This window comes from Sylvia atricapilla, chromosome 1, assembly GCF_009819655.1.
Source record: "Sylvia atricapilla isolate bSylAtr1 chromosome 1, bSylAtr1.pri, whole genome shotgun sequence".
Taxonomy (NCBI): domain Eukaryota; kingdom Metazoa; phylum Chordata; class Aves; order Passeriformes; family Sylviidae; genus Sylvia; species Sylvia atricapilla.
The window spans coordinates 39,055,148-39,080,824 of record NC_089140.1 but is presented as its reverse complement, the minus strand read 5'-3'; the positions used below and the strand labels follow the sequence as shown (position 1 = coordinate 39,080,824).

Sequence of the window (25,677 nt, the reverse complement as noted above, 5' to 3'; positions counted from 1 at the left end):
ATCCAGTGATAGAAGTATTTCACCTGGCCTCTGGGGATTGGTCAGCTGGGGCTGGAGGGCAAGAACCATGGAGGTAGCTGCCTCCTTGCCCCTGCCATGTCACTCCTGAACTACTTGACTACCTCAGGATGTTTTGCATATCCCTCTGAAACAGCCAGTCCTGCTGCAATCAACAGCAAGCCCAGACCCAGCATCCATTTCTCTACTGATAAGGCTCTAAACATTACCGAATAGTTATTTTTTATCATCTTTTTTATTACTGGATTTGCAAATTTGACACCGAATTTTCTTCAATCAGTTAACATCACTGACTTTCCCTGTATTTAGCAACATATTTATGTATACAAGAAAAACTATTTCCCTGACTCATCTCTGGAGAAATTCCCATAGTTCTAAGTTTCTTGATGGGAGGGCTGATTTTTCATTTCTAAAAGCAGCAGAAGTTTTTGCTGTTATGGGATATTTTGGTAGACTGAGAAAGAATGTGTAATTTTGGGGGTTGTCATGTGCAGAGCCAGGAGTTGAACTCAATGATCCTTGTGGGTCCCTTCCAACTCAGGATATTCTATGATTCTAGGAATAAACTGCAAATAAGCATTTTGGAAACTGTTTTACTTAAACATTTCATATTTTCCTTGACCTTGGTAGCTTTGGGACTATCACCAGTAATCCAGCAGCATTTAAGAACTCCCTACACCTGCAAAGTTGTAATCCGCTGATGCACGAGCAGAGATCACGTCTTTGGAAGCCAACAAATTTCTAATGAATGATGGAATGTAACTGACTCATGGTCTCAGAGCTGGTCATTTGGCTGCATTAATACTCCAGGAGTCTCTTGTGATACCGCTAAGTAGCGCTCACATCTAAGTGCAATTTCTCCCCTGCAGGCAGAGTTTGCACACACACCTCTGCTTTTTCCTGGCTAAGGAGGTGCAAAGAGTGAATCTAGTGCTCCATCTATTTAAAATGTCCAGAGCCTCCAAAACTCACATCATCCAGGCATATCCAGAATGTGCTGTGCCTCAAACCATACTCACCGTAGTGTATTTTCCCAGCTGGCAGAGTGAGGGGAAGGTTTCCTGGTGAGCTTTTCGGATCTTCTCAGTGAGATCATCTAACTCTGCTGTCATTTCATAGTTTTCTGTGGACTCCTGCTTTGAAGGCTCCTTCTTCTTTTTGTTCCTATCATTTCTGACAGCTGTAAAAAAAGCAGAGATACAGATCACATGGGGTTATTCGGATCAACCTGTGTTGCTCTGGCTGCTCTTTTTCAAATACCTGTAAAATGCTGTTATTTTAAACACACATTATTTTAAGTGAATATAAAAATGTTATATGCACAGAGAACACTAATTCCAGCTTACTCATTTAAAAATAATTTAAGAACTAAATGTAGTGAGCAGTGATGAAACTAAAACTTCCATAGGGGTTTGTTGTGGGTGTGCCATCACAATCCCCTAGCAATCTGCCTTCCAGGAAAGTCTACTGCAACTGCATATGCACAGTGTCTTAGTAACTCCTTGAGGCGGGACTTTTTCACTGTAGAACTGCAGTTGTGCCTGGTGGATGGTGAAGTCCTCTGCAGTGACGCAGTCGCTATTTTATTGGATGTGAACACTAAAAAAAGGCAGCAACTGTCTTTCTTCCCAAGTATCTCTGCATGGAAGATAACAAAACCCCATACTAATACAAACTCCACCAAACAGAAGTTATTAAAAGGAAAGTTAAATGTGAAAACAGTAAACAAAAGAAGATGAAACACGTTAAACTCAAGTTCTGAAGATCAAAGGAGAAGCGCAAACACTTGAAAGAGAAAAAATGGCACTGAAGCTATCTAAAGTTGCTTGCCATCTGCTTCTGCACTCAGATCAGCCTTCTACCTTCCCCCGGCCGTGGGGGATTACTGGAAATATGCATTGTGCGCACTCGTGCTGTAATTGATTTCCCACATATTTGTGTTTTGTAATAAAGTATGACAGCTGCTCCATCACCATGCTGCTCTTTGTTCTTTTAATGAAAATAGCTTAATTTTACAAAACGTGCCCAGGAGATAAGTCCATGTCCACAGTATTGCCAGTAATTGTGAATTTTATCAAGAGTCTTGCTGTTAGCTAAAGCTAACGTCTTAAGTGTAACCAGATGCATAAGGCTTTACAACAAAGCCAAGCAAAATCAATCCCTGTCCCCAAAGACTCCATGTCAATATTAAACACCCTGAAGACTAAATCTTACTGGATAAATAAAACCAATCTTAACATTTTTAGTATTCAAAACCTCATGATGTTTAAAACGAAGCCCTAAACTTGGAGGGTGCAGCTGGTGGGTTTGTCACACGTGAGCATGGCCAGGGATTTTGGATGGCCAAAGATCTGCTGATTCTTATTTGTACTGTCCTGCCCCAGAAAGTGCATCTATCTGTGCCATAGGGAGGGAAGCACAAAGCCACCTCCGTGCCAGCTCTTTTTCCCCGTGAGTTCCCCAGGCCCATCTTCTGTGGTCACTTCCTACATGCCAGTGAACTACAAACAGTTATAAAGAGCAGAAAAACAGGGGGCCAGAAAAGCATCAGAGTCAGAGGCATCTATAGAAATAACATATTGTGTGTAATAGAAAACAAGGAGTAGAGATGTGGGGAACATAGCTTCTCCTTCACAAGGCCACTAGGCACATAGTCAATGAAATGTATGGCTCTGGATTTCTCACTAAAGGTCTGACTTTGCAACTGAGAGAATACTGATGCAAATCATTCACATTTTAAGCATGAACTTGATTAACTGTGTGACAGAGACACACTGAAGTCGGTCATGTGCTTGGCTGGATCAGGGCCGGGATGCTGAGCAACCCACTGGATTAAAGCCTAACCTTGAACGTCATCAGTTTTGGTGTTTGGAGAACACAGATCCAAAGGAGACTAGCAAGAGTGGACCAAAAAGGTTATTACTTGCAAAGGTATGATGCTACCAGTGTAGTCAGGTTTAGAGGGATGGACTGGTTCCTCCCCACTTCCTTTTGCAGGCTTTCCCTTCAAGTAAATGCTCTGGTTTGTTTGCTGGATCCCAGGGCAGTGCACAAGCACCATGTTTGCACTGAAAAAAACACCCAGGACCCAGAGGTATATCTTGAGAGCTGCAAACTGCCACTGCACTTCAGAAACAAATCCTAATCACTGCTGTACTTGGGAGATAAAAGAGCTCCTTAGAAAATTCTGTAAACTCCTACACAACCGCAAAGAGCAATAAACCTTTGTCACTAAGCCCCACTTACTTACAGCTCTACAAGCTGATTGACAAATTTGCCAAGCAGGTGGCCTCAAGAGCTTTGAACTCCTCGTGGAAGATGAACACATTACTCAGGCCAGGCTTTGAAGCAGGTGCCAAGGGCTCCCAGTGACCAGGAGATAACTCTGGCAGGGACCCTGCCATGCTCCTTTGCTACCCCAGCATTGCTTTTTCTGCAGCTCCACCTGAAGTCCCTTTCCCTCCAAAGGCCACCAGAGAGAGAGTTGCTGATCAATCGTCATCACCAAATTTGTCCAGCTCTGTCCTCTTTCTTTTTTTGGTGCAAATCAGAGGGTAGAAAGGAGAGAAGTAACACAGCCTGAAAACTAAGAACGTTTTTGTTCCTCATTAACTTCCTTATATGATTCTGATAGCTTTTATAATGATGATAAAATCAGAATAATATATATCTTCTTGCTTTATTCATTAAGACTGTATCATGCATGTCAGTGTTTCTATATTCCCTGTAAGATAATGGATGAAAGTGCTGACGTATAACACCCAAGCTCCAAAAATATAAAGCATTTCAATAACACTGAACTATTTGGGAGGATTTAACTACAGCTATAATTCAACACACAAAAAAGAAAAAAAAAAAAAAAAAAGAAAAAAAAAAAAAAAAAAAAAAAAAAAAAAGAAGAGATAAAGACCTTAAGACAACGCTGCGTTTAAAAGAGTTAAATAAAAACATATAAACACACACACACATTCATGCAGTAAATTTAAAAACCATCACTGCTCTGGGAACAGGAACTGTCACACCGCATGTGGGAAGGGTTTTGGATTACAGCTTATGCTTATATTACATAAATCACACCTTTTGGTATCTTGATCTTTACACGCATATGATCACATCAATCCCCGATGCAATTCCACTGCCTGTTAATGATGATACGCCAGTGATGAATCTGTGTCACAGTTAATGCTGCCGTAGAAAACTCAGGTTATGAATTTCATTACTTGTGCACTAAATTCTGACCTGATGGCTGCATTAACTAGGAGCTCCCAACAGGGGACAGTATGGAAGCTCACTTGCCCTACGAGAACTCTCGGAAGTTAAAGAAAAATAAATAAGATGTGGGGAAGGAAAATGAAAAAAGGTGTATCTTGATATGTGAGGTCCTAGTGCATCTCAGAAGGCTGTGTGATACATGCCCACACTTGTGCACGTCTGCTCCAATCCATCTTGCTGTGACAGCTTCCCTGTCCCCTTGACATGCACGCCAGGACTTGTACTTCCACACCCAGAAATCTCCAGGCAGGAGGTACAAGCTGGCAAAGGTCCTTTTGCCTTAAGAACTATCCCCTACCTTCAGATGTTCAGCCTCCTCCCTGATGGTAGAGGGGCAGATCATCACCTCTTGTCCTGTTCAGTCTGCTCTCCTCACCCCAGGTTTGCCACTGCTTTTTCCTTAGCCTCAGATACATTTTCCTTCTTCTGCTTGAAGCAATGGACACAGCACAAAAGTTGCATGAGGGTCAGAAGTATTCTTCAAGGAAAGCAGGGTCTGCTGTAGATGGAACTAAGTATAGAGAAGATACAAACAGCTTCTCTTGGGTGCCCTCATTTAGTAACCATGCTGCAATTCTCCTGCCTGAGTGAGGGCATTTCAAGCATGTCCTAATGCAGGGAATCATCCAATCTTAAACATGAGCCCCTCAGGTCCACCAAACCTAGCCACAGCTCAGCCTAAGAATAGTTGGGGATCCAGCCCATGAGATTCAGACAGTTTCTAGACAATCAGATAAAATCATGGAATACTGAGTATTTGTACGTCCATTTGTATGCACAAATGTGTCCAAGGGAGAAGAACTTGCCATTTGCAATGCAATTTTTCCAATTACTTGCACAACCTGTGCTTCCCCAGATATCCAGAAAATACACAGACAGCTCCTTTCATGTATTATAATGATTAATCAGCTATAAACTCATGATTTGAAATGCTATCACTGCAGTTTTGCCTCTTGGAGATCCCCATGACCTTTGAAGAGCTCTGTGTACTAGTTAGCTGATTTTGTTCCTGTAGCAACAACTACTAGTGCTTCCAGTCAGTTCACATTCCTGTAAAACCACACTTCTCTTGTCCCCAAATATTTTGGAAGTTACTCGTTAAGCTAACAAACCTCAAAAGCACCATAAAGCACACAGAGCAAGTCAGTAATTGCACAGCACTGGGCACAAGGTCGGTCTGCAAAAAGACTCCTTTTGTTTGTAAAGCCCAATGAGAAGAGAAGCAGGAGGTGAACTGAGGTAGGAACGCTGCAGACCTGCCAGTTCTCCCTTCTGGGCAGAGGCTCACTGTCCTGCCTATCCTCCTGCCCCTTGGGAAGCCACCTGTCCCTGTCTGAATGCCAGGCAGCCTGGGCAGGCCAGTGAAGCCCCATGCAGCCGTGGGGCCAATGTTCAGCACTGCAGCTGGGAAATCCAGTGCACCAAGAGTGTTTGTTAGGGTGGAAACCCACAAACCTTGCACAGCTCCTCCATGCTCTTGCTTCTCCAGCTCCAGAGGCAGCTGCTAAAAAAATTCTAATTCTGGCAGAAGTTAGCAGCTGTGGCTAATTTCAGTCAAATATTTCAGTCAAATAAGCAAAATGCTTACCTACTGCCAGTGCCAAGTTTGCTCCATGAGATTAAATGCCCAACGTATACCTCACATTACTCTCACAACAAACTGTGCAAAATGGTACGGAATGGCAGTCCATAAGAGTGTCTTACCCAACAGTCACCTTGAAAAAGCCCAAACGAAGGCAGCCTTATAGCAACCCTGATGCTGAACTAGGCTCTCAGAAACCACAGTCAAAAGCAACACACAGCTGCACATCCCAGGCAGCTTCCACAAAGAAAGCACAAAGACAAGAGAACTCAAGGAGTTTGAGTTTCCCATCTTAAACACAAGTAAAGTAACAAAACAATCACCTCAAAAGCAGCAAAATCATGCTTGACAAACTGAGCCATCTATTCAGGATGGTGGGACTCCTGTTCACATTAACAGCAGTGCAATTGCAAGCCAAACATACTAAAATATGCAGAACACCAGGTAGTTATAAATAGACTGGTTTCCTAGGTCGTGATTTCCAGATGAAATAATGTTTTCTTTTAGGCAAAACAGCTCTGTCTTTAAAAAAGCCAGGAAACTATTTTAAAACAAATTTCCATGCCAAAACTTGGCTTTGACATATGGAGAATGACTAGAGACAAAGCTCATTTCAAACACAAAACTCTCATTTCTAATGGACAAAGCCAATAACAAGCACACAGTTGTGTAAGGGGCTTACAAAACCAAAACACATTGAAACCTGCATATTTTGTAGCTGATTCTGAGAAATCAACCATGTCAGCTGTTGGAAAACAATCGCCAGAAGAAAACATCTCAAATTAAGTGAGATAGTATCTCTCTACAGACACACATCAAAATTAACAGGGAGCACAGAGAAACAATCATGGAAGACATTTCATAAGCACCTGGCACGCTATCATTTTTCCCCAGGCACAGAGCAAGCACATACATTACAGAATTCGAGCCCGCCCAGGGTTTCCTGTTGAAAAATAACATTCAGCTATGGCAAACCCGCCCCAGCCAACGTGCCAGGAACCTCAGTTCAACCACAGGGGAACACACCACAGATCCAGAAGACATCCTCCTGTCGCCTGGTTTCATGTACACTGGCCCTTCCAGCCACTCGTGGTATTTTTTTTTTTTTCTTTTTTTGAGGAAGGTAAATTTGAATTCTGCCTTGCAGCTTCGTATTATTCGTTACATAATTGCTATGTTTTATTAGAAATATGATCTATTATAACCTTGAATATGGTAACTTAAATGACATTGAAAATTAGATTATTCTGATTATTAGAGAAGTGAGAAAGGTACTAAACATTTGTAAGGCTGATAATCAATCAGTATATCCATGTGAGTGCAATAAAAATCAATCAGGAGCTAGTGCGTTTAAATCTAATTTTTTAAGCATGACATTTTCTTCTGAGTTTCTTTTTTAAATGTCACCCTCTTCTACAACAGTGATTGATTCTATCCCCAGGGATAGTTAACTCCAACTGTTTTATTCATTGCACTGAGCTCTTGTATCCACAGTCTTTCCTAAATATCAAATTAATGACAACAATAATATTTTTATCAAAATGTGAAATTCAGAAATAGGCATTCATGGAATCAAAACAGCAAGAAGTGCAGCAGTACATTTATACTGCTTCAAGTAGCAGGGACCTTTTAACTAGCAAGCAGTGTACTTTATTTAACACAGAAAATGGTGGAATTTTGTGTCCCTCCCGTTTTCTTTTTCCTCCCATAAAAGAGAAGGTCAAGGATTTGCTTGTTTAAAACATAATTCATTTAGAAATGTTTCAGTAGTGAACAATGAATCACTGGCTATAGGGAGTCTGTGAGTAATTACCTATGCCTTCAAAATAACCTTATTAGGCTATTGTAAGTATAGGGGAGACCTTTGATACCTATAGCCTAAGGGCCTCTATTTCTCCATTCATGCACAGGGGATTTATATGGTTATATCCTGACGAAAGCAACACATCTCCCATTTATGTGTGAAGATAACTGCGGGGTTAATACATCAAGAGCTAAGTTATAAGAACAGGTTTCATTATATGAATGAATGATACAAATGGATGCACTACAGCTTTATTTAACTGGCCTGAAACTTCACCTGTGGTTTCAAGGATTCTCATCAGTCTAAACAATTTTATTTTTGACATGAAATTTGGCACCTACTATTGTCACAGCCTTGAAATATTAGTAAGTGGAATGAGAAAAAAAAAAAAAAAAAAAAAAAAAAAAAAAAAAGAGTTTCTAGTCCTTTGGAAAAAACCAATACTATCTGAAATCAGATGTAGGACCAAAACTGAAAAGCCAATGCAAAACAACAGGCTGAGAAAAATACCCCTTGAAATTAGCTGAAATTAGCTTTTTAATCATTTGTATTCTTTTTTATTATTTATATTATTTCACTGTCTTTAAAAAATATTATTGAATTAAATAAATTAAAAAAAATTATTTTAAGATATCCAGAACCAAAATCAGCAGCTATCATACTTGGGATACCTAGAACTGCCAATCCACAACCCAAAAACACTGCTGAAGGAAAACAAACGGTTCTACAGGCATATTTGTCTTGAACGTTGCAGAAGGACAGGACAAAAAACCCCAAACTAAACCAACAAACCCCAAAAACCAATCAGACAAAAAACCCCAAACCCTCCCCTGCCCCCCAAAAAAAAAAAAACCCAAACCCGCCAAAATCCCATAAGCTGCTTCTAAGCGTATGAATATACCAACTAATGCCTACCTTCATATTTACTATAAGTATTTTGGGAGCTGTTCAAGTTCTGCAGAACATGCCAAACAGAGTACCAACTGCCCAAAGAATAAAAATCAGGACTCCAGAAATACAAATGGAATACCTCCTACACTCCCCCAAACAAGTCCTAAGATCAAATGAGAAATTAAGAATTTGCAAAAACAGAAAGACAGTGAACAAATGGGGAAAAGAAAACCAGAAGAAAATTTGTTTTGCAGCACATGGATGTGGGCAGGTAGATGAAGAGGAGCAGCTGAGTCAGAAGCAGGACAGACACAGCACCTGTACCACGAGTTGAACTGAATGCAGACTCCTTGGTCTCCCTTACCATCTCCCTACATACTGCAATCAAAGTAGATAAAGAGATAGGATTATACATTAAATGATAAACTGTTAAACTAGCATTTGCCCTGTGATTTCCATTTTCAAAGTGCTTTAATATCATCAACTAATTGCCAGTGTGAAATAGGATAATCCACACCGCTCTAAGCAGCTGATGCTTAAAGAGCTATTGAAGGTTGTTAGCATTAACAATTGCAGGCAGAATAAATCACTAATATTTCCCATGAAGACTCATCAACATATCTGCAATGGAAATAGCCTAGCCATACTCATTGACTCGGACAAAATTTACTCACTGGTATGTTCCCAGCTGTATTTCACATAGGCACCACTTCAAGTTACTTAATACAGCCAGAACTTCCCATACGTGAGATGGAGCATCTCCACATGCAGGTCTTGCAGTGCCCCTGTGCATCTTGTTCAGCTGTTAAATTAAACTACACGTGTCATTCCCTCCTCACTCAGGTTATGCCCCATCTCTCCCAGTATTCTGCTTGAAATCAGTCACTTCCTTACTCTCAACATAAACCCTATGATTTTTATTAAGATCTACCATGCCACTTGCAACAGGTTTGCAAGTAATTGCATCACCCAGTGGGTATTGCCAGTCATTCCCTTCCCTGCACATTGCAGGAATGGCAAGGAGCTTTGGGAATCAATCACTCCATCTGGGGAGATTTCCTAAATTTACAGGGCTTCTTTAGGTAACCCTGGCACTGACAAGTTCCAGTCTGTGGCAGAATCCCCATGAAACTAAAACCCTCAGGGAAGCAAAGTGTTATGCTTACTATCTACTATTTCGGCTGCCAAGATCCCAGTGGATTTGCTAGTAACTTCTGTAGTGGTCTAGATAAAATTCTGCATGCAGCTGGTTAAACCAAAATACTCTGGGGAAATGGAGGACAGCTTTTCTGGAATTGCAGTGTCTTAACACATTAGCTAAAAATACACAAGACCACAAACACAAAGTGATTATTCTTTCTCTTCTTTACGGCTGAAGTGACCAAATATATACACAGCAGTTGAAAAACTCTTCTAAATACTCAGCCTGGAAATTAATTTCTATTAGGCTATAGTGCATTTCTTTTACCACAGGCTGGGTGAAGAAAAAAAATCCCTAAATTTCAAACTGAACTTTCAGTCAGAAATCACTGAGAGGCCATTAAATCTGTCTCATCTGATTTCAGCTGTTGAGATGCCCTTTCAAGCTACCTTCTCAAAGCAACTGCCCTTTTGAGCTACAGTCTTGAAGCCTGGTACACCAACTCTTTATGGATAACCGATTATGAGCAAAAATATCCTGAATCTGACCTTTCTCTCCAAGGTCATCAAAAGGTAAATCAGTCTACTTATCTACAGATATTACAATAATTTCTCTTAGGAGACAGTCATGGTAGTACGATGCCTCACAACTGGGAGATGCTGGGGTTATCCAAAGTCCTCATTTCAATTTGCTGGGCACTATCCAGGACCACTGATGGCCAAGGAAGTGAATGGCTGTAAGCTAAGACCAGACACTGCACACTGTGCCTGCCCACTGCCTGCCTGTAGCACTTCACACTTCAACCTGCCGCAACAATTTTATTTCTTATCCTAACATACACTGAGGAAAAGAACGTGACTTGCTTTTTACCTAACTAGCAAACTACCTACCACGACAAATTGCAACCTTTTTCCTGACTATGCCATTAACAGACTCCTTCCACAAAACAACTTTCCATAATAAGCACATTTATTCAATGTAATGAATGAGTCCAAGCTACAGGACAAATTCTGATCATACATGATAAAACTGACTTAATGGGACGGCAAATGGAAAGGCTACCAAAAAAAGGAGGTGAGCTGGAAGACTCCTTCCCTTTGCTTGCACACAGACACTTAGGACTCAGGGCAATGGTCCCTCAGAAGGAAGAGCAGAAGTTCAGGAGCAACACTAAGACTGAGTGTCACTGCATTTCTTCCTTTTATTATGGGTAGTTTCACGCAGTGAACACAGTCTGGCTTTCCCCAAACAGGGCTCACTCCTACATTATTTACCAGAATTGAAAATAACAGCCCCAACTTATCCTCACTGCTGTTTTCGTCTTGCAGTGGTGCTACTCTGTGGATCGCAGCAGAGTCCTATTAGTGCAAAACTACAGTAGCGTAGTGGGAGATCAGGTCTAATATCTGTATCTGCAGATGGATAACATGCGTTCATACCTAAGTTTCATTTCTTTGTTTTGCCCCCAAGGCTGAATCTCACATTTGTACCTCCTGGTGGCTTGTGCAATTGTGTAAAGGTGCATCTAGCGAGAGAGCTGCCAACTGACAACACGTCTGAAGAGGCTTTGCGTGCGCGGGTGCTTCATCAGGCACAGGGAACACATCGCCTCCCGCAACCGTAAATTGAGCTCATGAAGGCGCAGGAACAGTTGTTCCTGGCGTGTTTGAAGAAACGGAGCTGCAGTCTTGAATCACAGCTCTTGCCTGCGCTACAGCCTCAGCAGCTTGCAGCCCCGGCCTCCTGCTAGGCCAGGGACAATAAAAGCAAAGAAATAGCTCAGAATCTATTTACCTATTCCTCCGAAGCAAATGTGGAAAACATGCCGTTATGAACTTGCACACATTCCTTCCTAAATGCAAAAGCTTGTTCATACTCCTACTACTAAAACAAAATAAAATAGAATTGCGATTGGGAGGCTATTTCCATCTCTCAAGGTGTCAGGATTGGCACCCAAAGTGGCGGGCAGGGGAGACGGTGTGTGCACCCCACAACCACGCTCAGCCTCTCTGCTCAGGCTTACCCTCCTGGCTAGCTGAAGCAGCAGAAGAAGGGAAGAACAGTATCACTTATCCAGGTGGACTAGAAGCACTGCTAGATCAGACAGAAAAAATTGCCTGTTTAAGCCTCACACTGATGCACAGTCCAACACACATGGTGGGCACACATCTGCACTGGCCAGGGGGCTTGAACGGCAGGTGGGTTTGATTTCTAAAGAACAGTGTGTGTTGTTAAAGCTGTTTTGCCATAATACCAAAAAAAAAAAAAAAAAAAAAAAAAAAAAAAAAGCCTCATCAAACAGGAAAATAACATGCCCAAACAATACTGTTGCATCTCATTGCATTTTAGTGCGTTGTTTACATCCTTTGCCTTCCCAAAAGCTGAGCAGTTGGAATAAACAATCTGCAGATTTGTTGTTGGGGTGGGGCATTTTTTTTTTGAAGATTACATAGTCTTGTTTTCACCAACTGTAAACTAAGGAGAAAGCAAGGAGTGAGGTCAAGGGGCTTCTTTTTCTTTCCATCTCAGGATTTCAGGAAAGCCATGCTGAGCCAGCCAGCAGGCTCCGGGAAAGCCCTGCTAAAGCTGGCTGCTGCCACAGGTAAACAAGTTTATTCACTTTCAGCTTTCACTGCCCACCCCAAAGCGCTACACCCCCCAGCTGAGGCACTTAAAAGGCCTTTGCCTCCTAGGCTTTTCTTTGAATCCCTTTCTGCCCATGCATGGCATAACTCTGCTCTGAGCTCCAGCCAGGCTTAGCTGGCAGCAGCTGAAGCCCCAGCTCTCTTCTGGGATCTCTGTGCCTGGGACAGCAGCAGGCTTTAATGTGACCCTTCAAAGCAAAAGGCGCCTGGGAGACAAAGGCTCGTGTTTTTGCCTTTAATAAATACTGCTCCATCCATAATTCACATGCAGAAATACTGCTCCTCATCTATTAGTGCAGGCTCTCCGGACATCTGTATTCCTGCATTTTGCAGAGGCAAAGCATCACGGCATTACGGGGTCGAATTCCCTTAACACACCTGCAGCAACCTCAGCTGTTTCAGCAGTCACGTTACAACATGAATCACTCCACAAGCCTGCACCTAATTATCAGACTGTCTATTTTGATATATATTTTCTTTTATTTACAATGCCAAAGAAGTTCTTTAAAAATACATTCCAAATATTCGTTCATAAAAAAAGAAACCCAAAACCAGCTTTCTTGTCTGGGACTGAAGTTCTGTAATAGGAGGAGTAAGTGGACCAGATTATTTTAAAAAGAAGGCATACTAGTAACTACAGGACCGGCTTAAAGAGCTTAATTCTGTCAGTCAGGGTCAAGCAGAATCAAATCCCGATTTCTCCGTAAGATCTTTTAAATATCCCCAGTAAAGCTAGCACATAACCTTTTTACATTATATGCTTTCACAGCACACCAGACCAGTGTGATGTAGTGATCACACAAGAAGCAAAGCAGACAGACACTTGTTTCCAGGAAATAGAAAGATACTAAGAAAAGCAGCATTTTTATTTTTGATTTGAAATCAAAGTGATTACTGAGGGCTCTGCAACTTCCAGAGCAAGACTTAGTGCACACAAGGGAGTTCATTTTGAGAAGGCAAACCGGCAGCAGGTCAACACAGAGTTAACTCAATAAAATAATAATTTCTACTTGGATAAACTGACCTAGTTTTCCTAGACTTCTCCATGAAAACAAAGGATGCAACTTGGACATGAGATGATGTCTGAAAGGGAAGCCAAAGGCCGGGCAAGGAGACTGAATTCAACACACAGCTGGTCCTTAACTAAATGAGAGTGGTGGTCCCCAGTTGGCACTAGAAATGACTACCCAGCAAGGATCATCTGGGACTACGGGTGGCTGCTGGCCCCGTATTGTCTCATTGATGCTGATGACAAATCTTTTATGTCTGTCACCAGTGTGGGGTTGGGCCCTGAACTCATTCTGCACAGGTTGGGTACCTGCTTCTAGCTAGGATGGTCTTCTCCAAGACTGTAGCAAGTGCAAGATGCACTAACAGAAGGGTTTTCTATGAGGTCCTCAGGATATTGTTATAGGGCTACAACCCCTGTAGGAAACATGTGCTAAAACCCCAAGGTTTCCAAAAGCAGAGGTGTATTCAGTTCCTAAAAGAGCTGATGAATATCCACCTGCCCAGCCAGCTGCAGAACTGCCCAGAGCACCAGGCTGCATGGTAGACACAGTGCAGCCAAGTGCCCCAGGGCCTGGGATGTACAACATGGAGGACAAGAACAGACAAGGCTCCTTCCTGGCCCCCCCTTGTAACTCATCCCGAGATTCTGCAAATCTGAACACAACAGACAACTCTTCATTTTGGGATTCAACCCAATGTTATTTTCAGCAAAGCTTTGTTGTACTGGAACACCTCCAACCGGCTCAAGTTAAACAATTTGCCCAGAGAAAATGTTCAATGAAGGGGAAACACAAAAGTATGCACAGAAAGAGGCCTGAGTCCCCCTCTTTTCTAATCCATCACACAGCATTAGGGATTAAATACTCATTAAAAATATATATAATAAAACGTTAAGATAGGGTATCTAGTGATTCCTCTTAATTGCTTCATTTTTCCCACACGTTGGTTTCCAGGGAATATTTTTAAATATTCCTCCTCCATGAGTGCAAGGCCTCTTTACCAGAGGGTTACCTCCCTGACTCACTCTCCCAGCCAAGAAAGAAGATCCCAAACCTCATGGGTTTATACTGCACATCCTATGAATGGCAGCTGATATGTCTGTGCAGTTTATGTATGTTCACACCTTACAATGCCTAAATTCTAGTAGGAAGAATGTTCCTAATAAATGTGAAAATAGCTGCAACTGACTCAGAAAACAACAGGAAAAGTTGCCAAGAAAAGGCTTTGACTCTCTTTTGAGGACAAACAGAATTTAAGCCTTCTTCAGAATTAAAGGAATAAAATATTTATGCTTATTCTCCCCTGGCCCTGTTTACTTTTCCATGTTATGAGAGAGGTTTGAACATAATAGAGCTTCTTTTTCTTAGTAACAACTATCCTCTTGCCTTAATTTATTATCTTTTTTATTGTTTTCATTCCTTTTCAATTTATAATTATTTTCTGGATGTTCTGATTTAATAGCAGTGTTCACCCAAAGAGGCATTCAAAGAAGGGGCGGGGGGAAAGTATGCATTGAGCTTCTCTTCCAAATTACTGAAAGGGCAAATCAAACATCCTTCTTGTTAAAAAGTGCTGTCAAAAGGCTCTTATGAACTAACGGTCACTTGTTCCAAGGATCTGGATCACGTGGGTTTGATCCTGGAGTAATGGGATGGGATAGCCAGATGGTGCAGCACAGCACAATGTCGACTACAAGCCTGAACACACACTGAGCTCTGGACTTCTTCACCAATCTTCACAAGACTCTTAATTGGAAACACAAGAGCTCCCTGCCCAAAAGGGACAGGCTGGTACTGTCAGAGAGCAATTCAAGCTCCTCTAAACCTACTGCTTAGTCTTCCAGCATCAACAACTTTCCTGTATCAGAAAAAAAAAAAGGTCCTTGATGAAATTTCTGATGTGACATTTTTTGAGTGTCTTCCAAGTTGTGTCTCCACTAGAATCAAAACACACCATGTCACCCAGAAGTAGTACTATGGCAAGAAAAACATGGGATAGTCCTTGAATGAAGCACAGCTGTGGTGCAGCGAGGGATGTTGAACATGTGAGATGCAGTTGTTCAGCATGTAAGGATTTTCACTTACTGCTGATTTGTCCTCCTGGACTGATGTCTCCTCTACTGGTGTCTCCAGCTTACAAAATGGCTAAGACCTGTGCAATGCTACTATCAGTATTCTTGAGATATAGAAAAAACTCTCATGTAGTAGCCAACATCTTATACTTAATTTTTTAAAAGTATAAAAAGAAGATCTCAATCCTTGCCACTGGAGCATTCTCTAGAAGTACACAGTATATAAAATTACTGCACTTCATAACAGTATACGTAGCTTGTGGATTCTTTGAAATGTAAAATCCCCATAAACTTCAGGACTTCCTGGCAATTTCCATTTTTTCTGCCTTTCTTAAATTGTATTACTAATTCCATGAGTTAAGAACAAGGAGAGATGGGAGGGAGCGAAGGATTTGAAGCAGCACCCATTACACCAGGGCTGAGTTACAGCAGAAAACCTGTTAACGATGGAAACAGGAGGAGATGGCAGGTGAAAACCGTGTCTCTGGATCGACCAGTGTGTCAAGGAATGCTCCTTCAACTGTGCAGTGATGTCTTCACCAAAACCACTTGTGAAGCAAACAGAGCTTAGCTCTCTGCCAGGGACCTGGCACTCCTCAGCCATCTGACAAATTGTGTGTGTGCCCGCTGCTGAAGGAGTGAGGTGGTCTATAGCATTTTTAAAACACTTCCCTTAATCACCCAGCATCATTCAATTTAGTATCTCTGTGATGTCTCAATCTATCCTCACTGCTAAGTTTTCCTATTTAATTTAAGGCTTTTTTTCCCCCCCAAGCTCTCAAGTTTTATGGTAAAGAGTTTCAGGTTCAAATACATCAAGTTCTGCCTCCAAGAAAATACTGATGGTGGAGCATCAACCTCTTTAATATAGGAAAAGAAAAAAAAGTTAAATTGCAAAATGCACAACACTGTCTGCCAGTAACCCTTCTTCCTCCAAGTTTAAAGACAGTGAATGTTTGAAAATATAATGCATTGAAAATGATACAAATGTACTATCCTTTGTTAGTTTGTTGTTTTCAACGGTTTGTAAAGTCCTCCCTCAGAGGATTGGACTTAAATCATTCATTAACTTGAAGCTGATTGCTTTGTCCTGCAAAGGGGGAAGAACACGGATTTCTCAGATATAACCCTAACAGAAACAAAGACAACCTGATGAAATTCAATCTATCATACCCTAAACAGAAGTGTAAATAAATTAAATTACAAAATGAGCTCCTTCACGAAGTCTAACTTTATGGAGAGTTTTAAAATTAACATTTCACATGCTTTGAAGTTTGAAGAAAGAAAGAAAGAAAGAAAGAAAGAAAGAAAGAAAGAAAGAAAGAAAGAAAGAAAGAGAAAGAAAGAAAAGTAGGTCAGCGTGTTTCCCCAGCATGTCTTTCTGACTCCATTAAAACTGTCTGTCAGATGACTAACCATGCTTGTAATCCAACTAAAAGCATGTTTGCTTTCTGTTGCACTTTTTGCCACGGGAAAGGAACAATTTCACTTAGCTTTAACTCCGAAATTCAGGTAAAAGTCTCCAAAGTCAGACAATTTCCTCACGTTTACTTACCAAATCTGTTTATATCAACAACAAGCAACTGGTTATGGATGCATGGCACTGAGAAACGATCCCACAGTTCATTAAATGCCGATCAGCCACAGGCACTGCCTGTAGGGCTTTAAGCTACAACTTGTAGAAGTCAGGTTTCAGAGCTGCTGTCTGATTGACAGACTTTCCATGAGACCTAGATTTAAACATTTAAGAGCTTTCAGAAACAGGCAAGCAAGAAAACAAGTACTGGAGGAAAAAAAAGGAAAATAAGATGGGGCAAAACCATTTCTGTTCATTTTGGGCTAGAGGACATTAAAATTCTAGCGCCTTATGATCTTTCCTTTTATAGAATTGGCAGCTGAGTGTTATTTAAGTTTGGATAGAAAGGGTGTTATTTCTACTCCTTGTACACCATCTACTTTAAAAAATCCTTTACACTTTCCACATGAGCACTGAAGGACTGGAAATTAACTGTTCTGATGTATTTTAAAATGAGCATGTGATACAAAGTCAAACTAAAAACAAATCGAGGCTATTTTTAGAGCACAGTCCTAGGGCCAGCATCCCAGCAGGAGGAGCTGCAACGTGTCAGCCGGCTTATCACAGGCACGGCAATGGAAAACTCCCTCAGCTCTAGCAATTCATCCAGCGGATGAAAGTGAGCTGTGAGAGCCTGACAGCAGCACAGGGAAATCCATGGCCTCATCTACTCATGGAGAGATCTTCCTAAAGCGCCTTTGAGTGCTTACTGGTTTCTCGAGTGCCTGCTTTCCATCTTCCACACCATCAGCACGGGAGCTGCTCTCCGCAGAGAGGCCAGCAGACAACACCTTTGCTTCTTTGCCTTCTGCACCTACCCTGTGCAAGACCAGCTCCAGTAAAGTGATCATCAGGAAAACAAAAGTTTGCAGATATAAACCAGCAGGAAGACATACACATTCTCACATTTGTTTCTTCTGAGGGGAAGGACCAAATAAGCCTCTCCTTTGATAGAGAGTCCTTCAGGAACACTCGGGTTGCTGCAGTTCAGGCTTCCCAGAACTCTTGGGAACAATTTACTGCATTTCTCATGAACCTTGGCTACTGTAGATAACATTTTCAGGTTGGCCTGACAACCAAATAAGCCATGTTTAGCTTCAAGGCCCAGAACACTGGCAGTTTGCTCGTTCCCAGACTGATATTTATCTCATTGACATTTCTCCATCCTTTGGATTCAACATCCCAAAACAAAACAAAACAACCAAAAAAAAAAATCAGGGGATTTAAAAAAAAAAAAAAAAAAAAAAAAAAAAAAAAAAAAAAAAAAAAAACCCCCAAAAAACACACACACATTCAAAGGGAGAAAAAAAGATACCAGAAAAACCACAAGGGCCAGTATAGAAAGCACAAGCCACATGGCACAATGGCAATTAGAAAGAGAGATGCAAAGATGCCCTGCGTCCCCAAACAACAAAATGATCTGAATGAGGAATACGAAGCAGTGAACTGAGTGCATAAAGGAAGAATGGAAGCTCTGAAACAAAGCTTTTGAGGTCATGGGATTGGGGTCTCAGCAGTTACGTCCGCATGACAAAGCAAATGTGGCCTCAGCATCATTCTTAGGAGTGTAAGGACTGAGTAGTGACTGGCTACCTCCAGATTTCCCATCTGCTCTTACAGCAGCATTGCCCAGCACAGGACAAGGCAGAAAGGATAACTCAGGTTTTTCCTTTGCCATGAAAGCAGCTGGGATACTAATTTGAAGAAGAGGAAAAGGTAACCTGCAAAGGCAACACAAATGCGTAGAGCCAATGTCTTTACATGTACAATTTGGAATAATGCTATAAACCAAAGTTGGGGATGAGAAATAACAGAAAAAGGCCAGGAAAAGAACAAGATCTATGTAAGATATATCCACTCAAAACACCTTTTACTGGGAAACTGATGAAGAAGAAAGGATCTGATGATCTCTAAAACACCCCAAAGGTGTAAAATGAAAAATATGAAAATTAGACTTCTGTCAATGCCAACCATTCTCAAGGAAGAGCCCAACCTCCAGAGAAGGATCTCTGCAGAAGGTGGCATATGGTAGGACTGTCACAGAAACCTGAGCTGCAAGCACCAACAGACACACCATGGGCTCCTTTAAAGTATGGATGGGTTCAGCAAGATTTGAAGACTTTGCCAGAGCACTGAACAGTAGCAAGCACTTCTCTAGAGTGCGCTGAAGGTCTAAGCAGAAATTAGGCTGTGTGTGCATTACACTTTTCCTGGCTCTAGTTATCTTAAGTTTCACCTGTAATGAAAGAAAAGCTGTACAAGGACTCTTGCGCCACTCAGTTGAGTATCTTCCACACGACAAGACTGAGAGCCATTCAGAAAGCCCTTTCCTAAAGCACTTCTCTTTTAGAGCGTGGTTGCATACTGCAGTACAAATGATCAGTGTAATAACTTTAGAAGTGTCACAAATTTAATAAAACACCTTGTTAAGCAAAAACGTAAGAAAGGCACACATTTACAGTCGTTGAGGACTAGGATTGATGGATGCAGACAAAGGCTGCAGAGAGCACATGAGCCCTGGTAACTTCTGCCAGGATCTGTGTTGTCATAGAGACAGCAGAGAGCGTTGAAAAGTTCACCACGGTAGCTATACCTTAGTGAATAAGTCTTAATGTAACTTCCAGCTGAGGACATGTAATCAATCTCTGTATGAGCTTATTGAAGGAATTCCCTTTATGCTTACTCAGTCCTCGAGAGCCCAAAATGAGGGAAAATATTTTAAAATATATATTTTACTACTTTTGAAGACAAGCCAAGCACTTCTTTTGGACTGAGAGAGTAGGGATGGTAGTGTCAGGAAGATAACTGCTTCTTCTGAAAAAGAAATTATGTAAAACATGAAAAACTTGATAAAGATATTCAATTTTAAAAAACCCCAGCACTAGCACCAAGCAAAAGAAAAAGCATGGAAATAGTAATTCTAGAGCAGCCTGGCAAGTTTGGACATATGCAGCAGTTTCTCCCCCTTTCCCCAGACTCTTTCCCTGCAAAGGTGGTTGCAGCCCTGGCATCTCACTGCTGCTCCTCTCCTGTTGGATTCAATCACCTTACCCTCTTTTACACTGCAAAACACAGGACTTTCCCTGTTCTCTCTTCCCTCTCCATGCCTTTCCCTTGGCATCTCCCTCTGCAGTGGCATTTGACCCCTGGTTTACCTTCCTCAGGGCAGCAGCACCCCGTGACCTTTCTCGGGTCCCTGCTTCGGGCTCTGTCCCACCACTTGGGAGGTACAGGACACTGCAGCCCACACCACGCAGCGCAGAAACAGTGCCAGGGGTTGTTTATTGGCCGAGGTCTTCAATTCTTATTTACACGATTATAGGGTTTCTATGCAAGGAAGGGGGGAAAAAATTTTGCAGCACTAGCTGTGCTGCAGTTTAAAGTTACAGCTATTTGCATAATGCCTGAAAGGCAAGGAATAGGAGAAAAAGAGAACATTAGAATGCTATTCTTACTTTTCCCTATCATTTTAGTATATAAAGATCAGACTAATTACCAGACAGTCTTGAGTTGAGCAGGGTTCACTAATCACACTCTGCTTGAGGAATTAGGAGAGAATTTACTTAGCCACATCATGAAAGGTGCCAATAAATTGTTCAGCTGGAGAGTTAACATAATAAAAAAAATCATTTTTTATGTTATTTTCTTTAGCAGTTTATTAATTGCTGCCTGAAATACTTTTCTGAAACACAACGAGCTGCAAATGAATTCATGGGCTATTAATCTGCTGTACATGGCACTGGAGGGAAAGCTCATTAGGTGAGTTGATGCAATTACTGCTATTACATAACCATCTTCACAGAACATAGAGTAAATTATGGATAATAACATTCAATCTAAGTTGCTCCTTTAAACATTAAAGCTGGCAAGTGAAAGCTATGCAAAATCAGGGGTAAAGGCTAAAACACAGAAGAGGCAGACCCCAAAAGGAGAAAGGAAAAGCAGATCTTGTCTTTGAAGACAAAAAACTATGTGAAAAGCAAGAGATGTTTGTTTAACCATGAGAAACAATGCACAACAAGTAGAACCCAGTTCTCTACAAGAGAATTTTAATTGTATGTAGATAATTTTTAGCCACCCAGCATAACAAAGTGTGCATTATCCCTGGCAGAGCAAAGGCTGACACTAGAGCACTGTGGTTTTTGTTGCAGCAAGACTCTTCCCCATTAGCTTTGCTCTAATCTTAAAAAAACCTCCTCATCAGTGATATTGAGAATTTGGCATTAACTTTTAAAAGTTCCCAGTTTACAGCCTGAAAAAAAAAAAAAATACAAGTTTTTCTATCTGATCAGCAACTGACAAAAATCTCCAAAACAATCCATCTTTAAAATCAAAATGAAAAACACGTGATCTCTATGGCTTGGGCATAGCTTCCCCACTATCTATACTCTCCAATTCTTAATTTAATTGGTATTTTCACAGTTTACATCTCTCTACTTTCAAAGCACTTACAATACAAGCTCTCCAAGCTCCTGTGAAAAGACATAATTTTCACCTCTTAAGATAGGAAAGTCAGAATAATCAGCTTGTAGGGTTTAGAGAGAAGAATTAGTCCCAAAACAGAATTCAGGGGTTTGTGATTTCCACTCTGATATTTAGGTCCTGCCTCTCGAGAAAGCAAGTTAACAGGCAAGGCAACTACTCTGGAATTTTTGAAAAAGCCCCCAGCCACTGCGTGGTATTTAAGAATCCAGTTGAAAATCTAGCCTGTAGCAAAGCAGAAACAATTCCTAAATCCGGTGCTTCCTGCTGGCTAAAAAGAATAAAATAACCCCAGTTCAGCTGTGACTAACATCTAAATAAAGATTGCATGTATTCTAATTCACTTTAAAATTACATCAGTGAAATCTGCATGAACTTCTCAAATGCAACTATGCAGACTAGCCCTCCACTTAGCCACTTACTGCAGATGGAATCATGCTTCATTAGGGAGTCTGAAAAAAATTAAAGAGAAATAAAAAATACAAACATGACAGCTCCTCAAGCTGATGTTTCCTGCTTTGCCAATTTCAACCAGAATGAAAATAAGTAAATCCATTCATTCCATTGTTCAGTAGCAGAACGTAATGCTATGTTCCAAGAAGCATGAACATTTAAATATTATAAGGCTCAAGTCTGTGACAGAGAGTAACAGATATTTCTGGGCAAGTTAAAAAAAAAAAAAAAAACAAAAAAAAAACCCAACAACTACAGAGCACAGAAACCAGATTCTCTCCTCCTCTTGATAATTTCCCTGCATTCCCTCTTTCTCTCCCTCCCTCCAGAGAGGTTAATTGTAAGCAGATTTGCAAATCTGAACATTGCTTCAGTGCACTGAAGTAATCTGGAACAATTCTGTGCCTTTATAAACATAATTTCGCTCTATTAGAGCTCACTGCAGACAAGGTTTATGCCACTATTGAGAGGGCTTCTCTGCATCACACCCCGGTGCGTGGGCTGGGTTGTGTCTGAGGGGACCCCAAAGATCATCAAGTCCAGTGACAGCCCCTGCAGTCTGCACAATTTATGAAAAAGGATGGAAGCTGAGGAGCTGCTGGGCTAAGCTGGGCACATGTGTCAGAAGGGAGCTCCATTTTCTTCTCCCTTATACCCTACAAAAAATCCAGTTTAGGTTCTCTTTATGAGCAGGCTTCACCTTACAAAGTGACTGCTGCAGCATCCTGCTTGAAAGAGCCCTTTCTTGTCGAAGAGCTCTGCCCAGCCTCCTGCGTGCCGCCGTAATTGCAGGAGGCAGCGCGGTACGTGTGACCCCCGGAGCTCCGCGGCACCGCGGGGCCGGAGCCCGGCAACTGCGAGCGGGCACCTGGGGGCACGCCGGGGATGGCGCTTCGACAGCGGCGCGGAGATCACCTAATCGAAGGGCAAAGGTTACTTTCCTAAGGCTCTCCATCACATAATGAGCCACTGTCAGCCTTAAGTAGCCTTCCCACTTCGGCAGCAGAGAAAAAAAAATATTCCTGTGTGATCACCGTTTGTCTCTAGGTGGTAATTAGAAACACCAAACAGACTGGGAGGCTAGGAAGGACAGAAGTCGTGTGCAGTGTGGTCCAGAGCCTCAGCTGCACCCACACTCCCCTAAGCGCTCGTACATGGGCTGGGGAGGGACAGCCACGAAACAATCCCCAAACCCTCTGCTCTGAGGGACTCGCTCCAGGCCCTGAACCGGGAGCTGCAGCTCAAGTTTCGGGGACAAAGCTCTGGACTTTCTGAAGGAAGGGTATCTGATTAAAGACAGCAGGGTTTTATTTCAAGCTGTGTTTTGTCCTGTTGTAGGATGATAAGGCAGTCACCACTAAGTCGTTTCCCTTCACACTCTTTGTCTTGACTATCTGGAGCACAAAGTTTTTGCAACAGGGACTACACAATGAAAGACGGTCCCTACACTAGGGGGATCCAGTTTCAGCAGGTCTTGCAGATATTATCACAAGGCAAATAGCTTCACTCCTGCCCTGGAGGTAGTGTAGTTATTGACCTCTCTTGATCAGATCTGGGGAGTTTAAAACGGGGTCGAAGATAGCTTTTTTTCCCCCTCTCCACAACCTATAAAGAAATGCAAATTTGGTGCATTCCTTCATCATCTCACTTCATTCTCTGAAACAAGATAAAAGCACTCAAGAAATGCTTAGTATCTCTTCTCTTTCAAACACTGTACCACCATTCTTAAACCCCTACTTATCACACTGGCTATGCACCCAGTTCCCATCTCTCCTCTGATGTTTGTGAGGAGCGCTCATTAAGCTCACAGGGAGCTGCATATGCAAGTACTTTTGCACGCCCTTTAAAGACAGAACAAATAAACACACAACTGTAGCTTTTAAGCACAGATTACTCTGTATACTGAAACCCAGCATCTACTCCTCCTTAGCTCCTGGGAACAGACCTTGGGGTTCCTATTTGCAGGTGCCATCATGATTACTTTCCCCATCTGGGGCTGGTTTGAGCATTGTAGGATTGTTTCCCTATGAGATTTCTCTGATACTTTTTTCTGTCCTTTGTTCATGGCTTTCACATTACAAGATAACAGAATTGTAAGAAGACAAAAAAATGAAATGTGAATAATGCACTAGGGGAAAAAGAAAAACCTCTATCTGGTAAGAAAAATCCGAATGACAGATGTGCCTTTGTTTACATAAACTTCTAAAGAAATGGAGTTGAAACTTAGAGATATGTATGAAAGAAGGTCAGATAAGAAAATAGTTTCTCAAATCTCTTAAGAGATGAAAAGCTCCTGTTTATGAAGGGATAATACAGAATCACTTCAGACTTAGTTCTTAAACCCAGAAGACAAGACACACTGCATTCAAACTGATGACATTTAAAATAATTTCTCTGTTCCCTTGCAAATGCCTTCTACAGAAATGCAGCCAGAGGACATCCCTCACTTCTCTCCAGGATCCTCTGTTCCCCCTCCAACCTGTTATCCCCCTTTCGGTGCCTGTAGAATTTTGAGATAAAGGCAACTGCCAAAGGGCAATTTCACTCAGTTCACCCCAGGAAACAGGCAGAGCAAAACCTTAATTCCTGCTGGCAAAGCTCCAGCTACCCTATGGGAGAAAACAATCCATCACCTAAAAGGCAGTAAGTCTTTATAGTTTATCCAAAGTAACTTTGGTTAACGTGTTAGAAATACTGCTCATTCTTCCAAAACCTACTCCAGTGTGACGTTACTGCATTTAATAAGATTACTATTTCACGTCAGCAATAAAGCCCTTAGGAACTCAAGATCAACAAGCCCTCAGGTGAGGAAAGTGATTTTTCTTCTCTTCCAAACTGCATCATACTGTTTCTATCAAAGAAAAAAAAGCTTCATGTACACATGTACATATGCAGTGAAATAGGTATCAATAAAATCCTCCTCATTCAATCTTATATCTTCACATTTAGCCTACCCTCTCCTTTACTCCCATCATGGTCTCCACTCCAACAGATCTATACCTAAGTATAGATAAGTGCACTTCAGGCACACAAGAAAACTAGAAAACCCAACACGGACAGTGAAATTATGGAAATCCTAAGACCTCCTCCCTCACTAGCTTGAAACTTTCCAATTACCACAACTCTTCACATTTTTATGAAAAGGAGCTGGAAACACAACACAATGGTCCTAAGGATGTACTTGGTTCTTTCTTCACTTCTCAACACTCTTTCTCTGAGAGGACATAGAGGGTGAGAGAGAGAAATGGAATGCAGTGAGGAGGGACAAATGTAACTTTAGGACCTCTAGCTCCTGACCAAGTACAGAGAAGGGAACTACTGGGATTGTCCCACACAATTCAGGGATGTAAAATGCTGAAGATGAGAACCGGTTTAAATCACAGTTCTGATATGAATGCCTCATCATTGTCAATTTTTCTTTTCCTGTGATCTTAAACTCTCTCCAAGAAACTCTTGTGGGTGAATCAAAGTTAAGAACTGCTGCTGGGCAATTTTCCCTGCTCTCTCATGCACACACTGCAAATTTCTGTAGTGGTTATTACTGGAATTGACCTACTGACACCAGGAACATCACTGATAGAAGTAAAAACCCTCAGCAATCGAACAGATCACTACACCAGAGACTTTTTTGCTACCGCAATCAATCCAATCAAAAATGAGAAAGTTTAAGAAGCATTAACCCACGGGATCTAAGAAAGGCTTTTTTAGCTATATTTTCAATCTTGATGGGG

General features: G+C 41.6%; 1 protein-coding gene across 2 annotated transcripts in view; it reads right to left on the bottom strand.

Moving 5' to 3' along the window:
* RARB (retinoic acid receptor beta) overlaps window positions 1-25,677 on the bottom strand; it is a 313,192-nt gene that overhangs the window by 19,294 nt on the left and 268,221 nt on the right. For both annotated transcript variants that reach the window (XM_066319996.1, XM_066320005.1), the window contains one exon: window positions 1,038-1,198. In XM_066319996.1, the coding sequence (XP_066176093.1) occupies window positions 1,038-1,198 (161 nt within the window). The remainder of the gene's footprint in view (window positions 1-1,037; window positions 1,199-25,677) is intronic.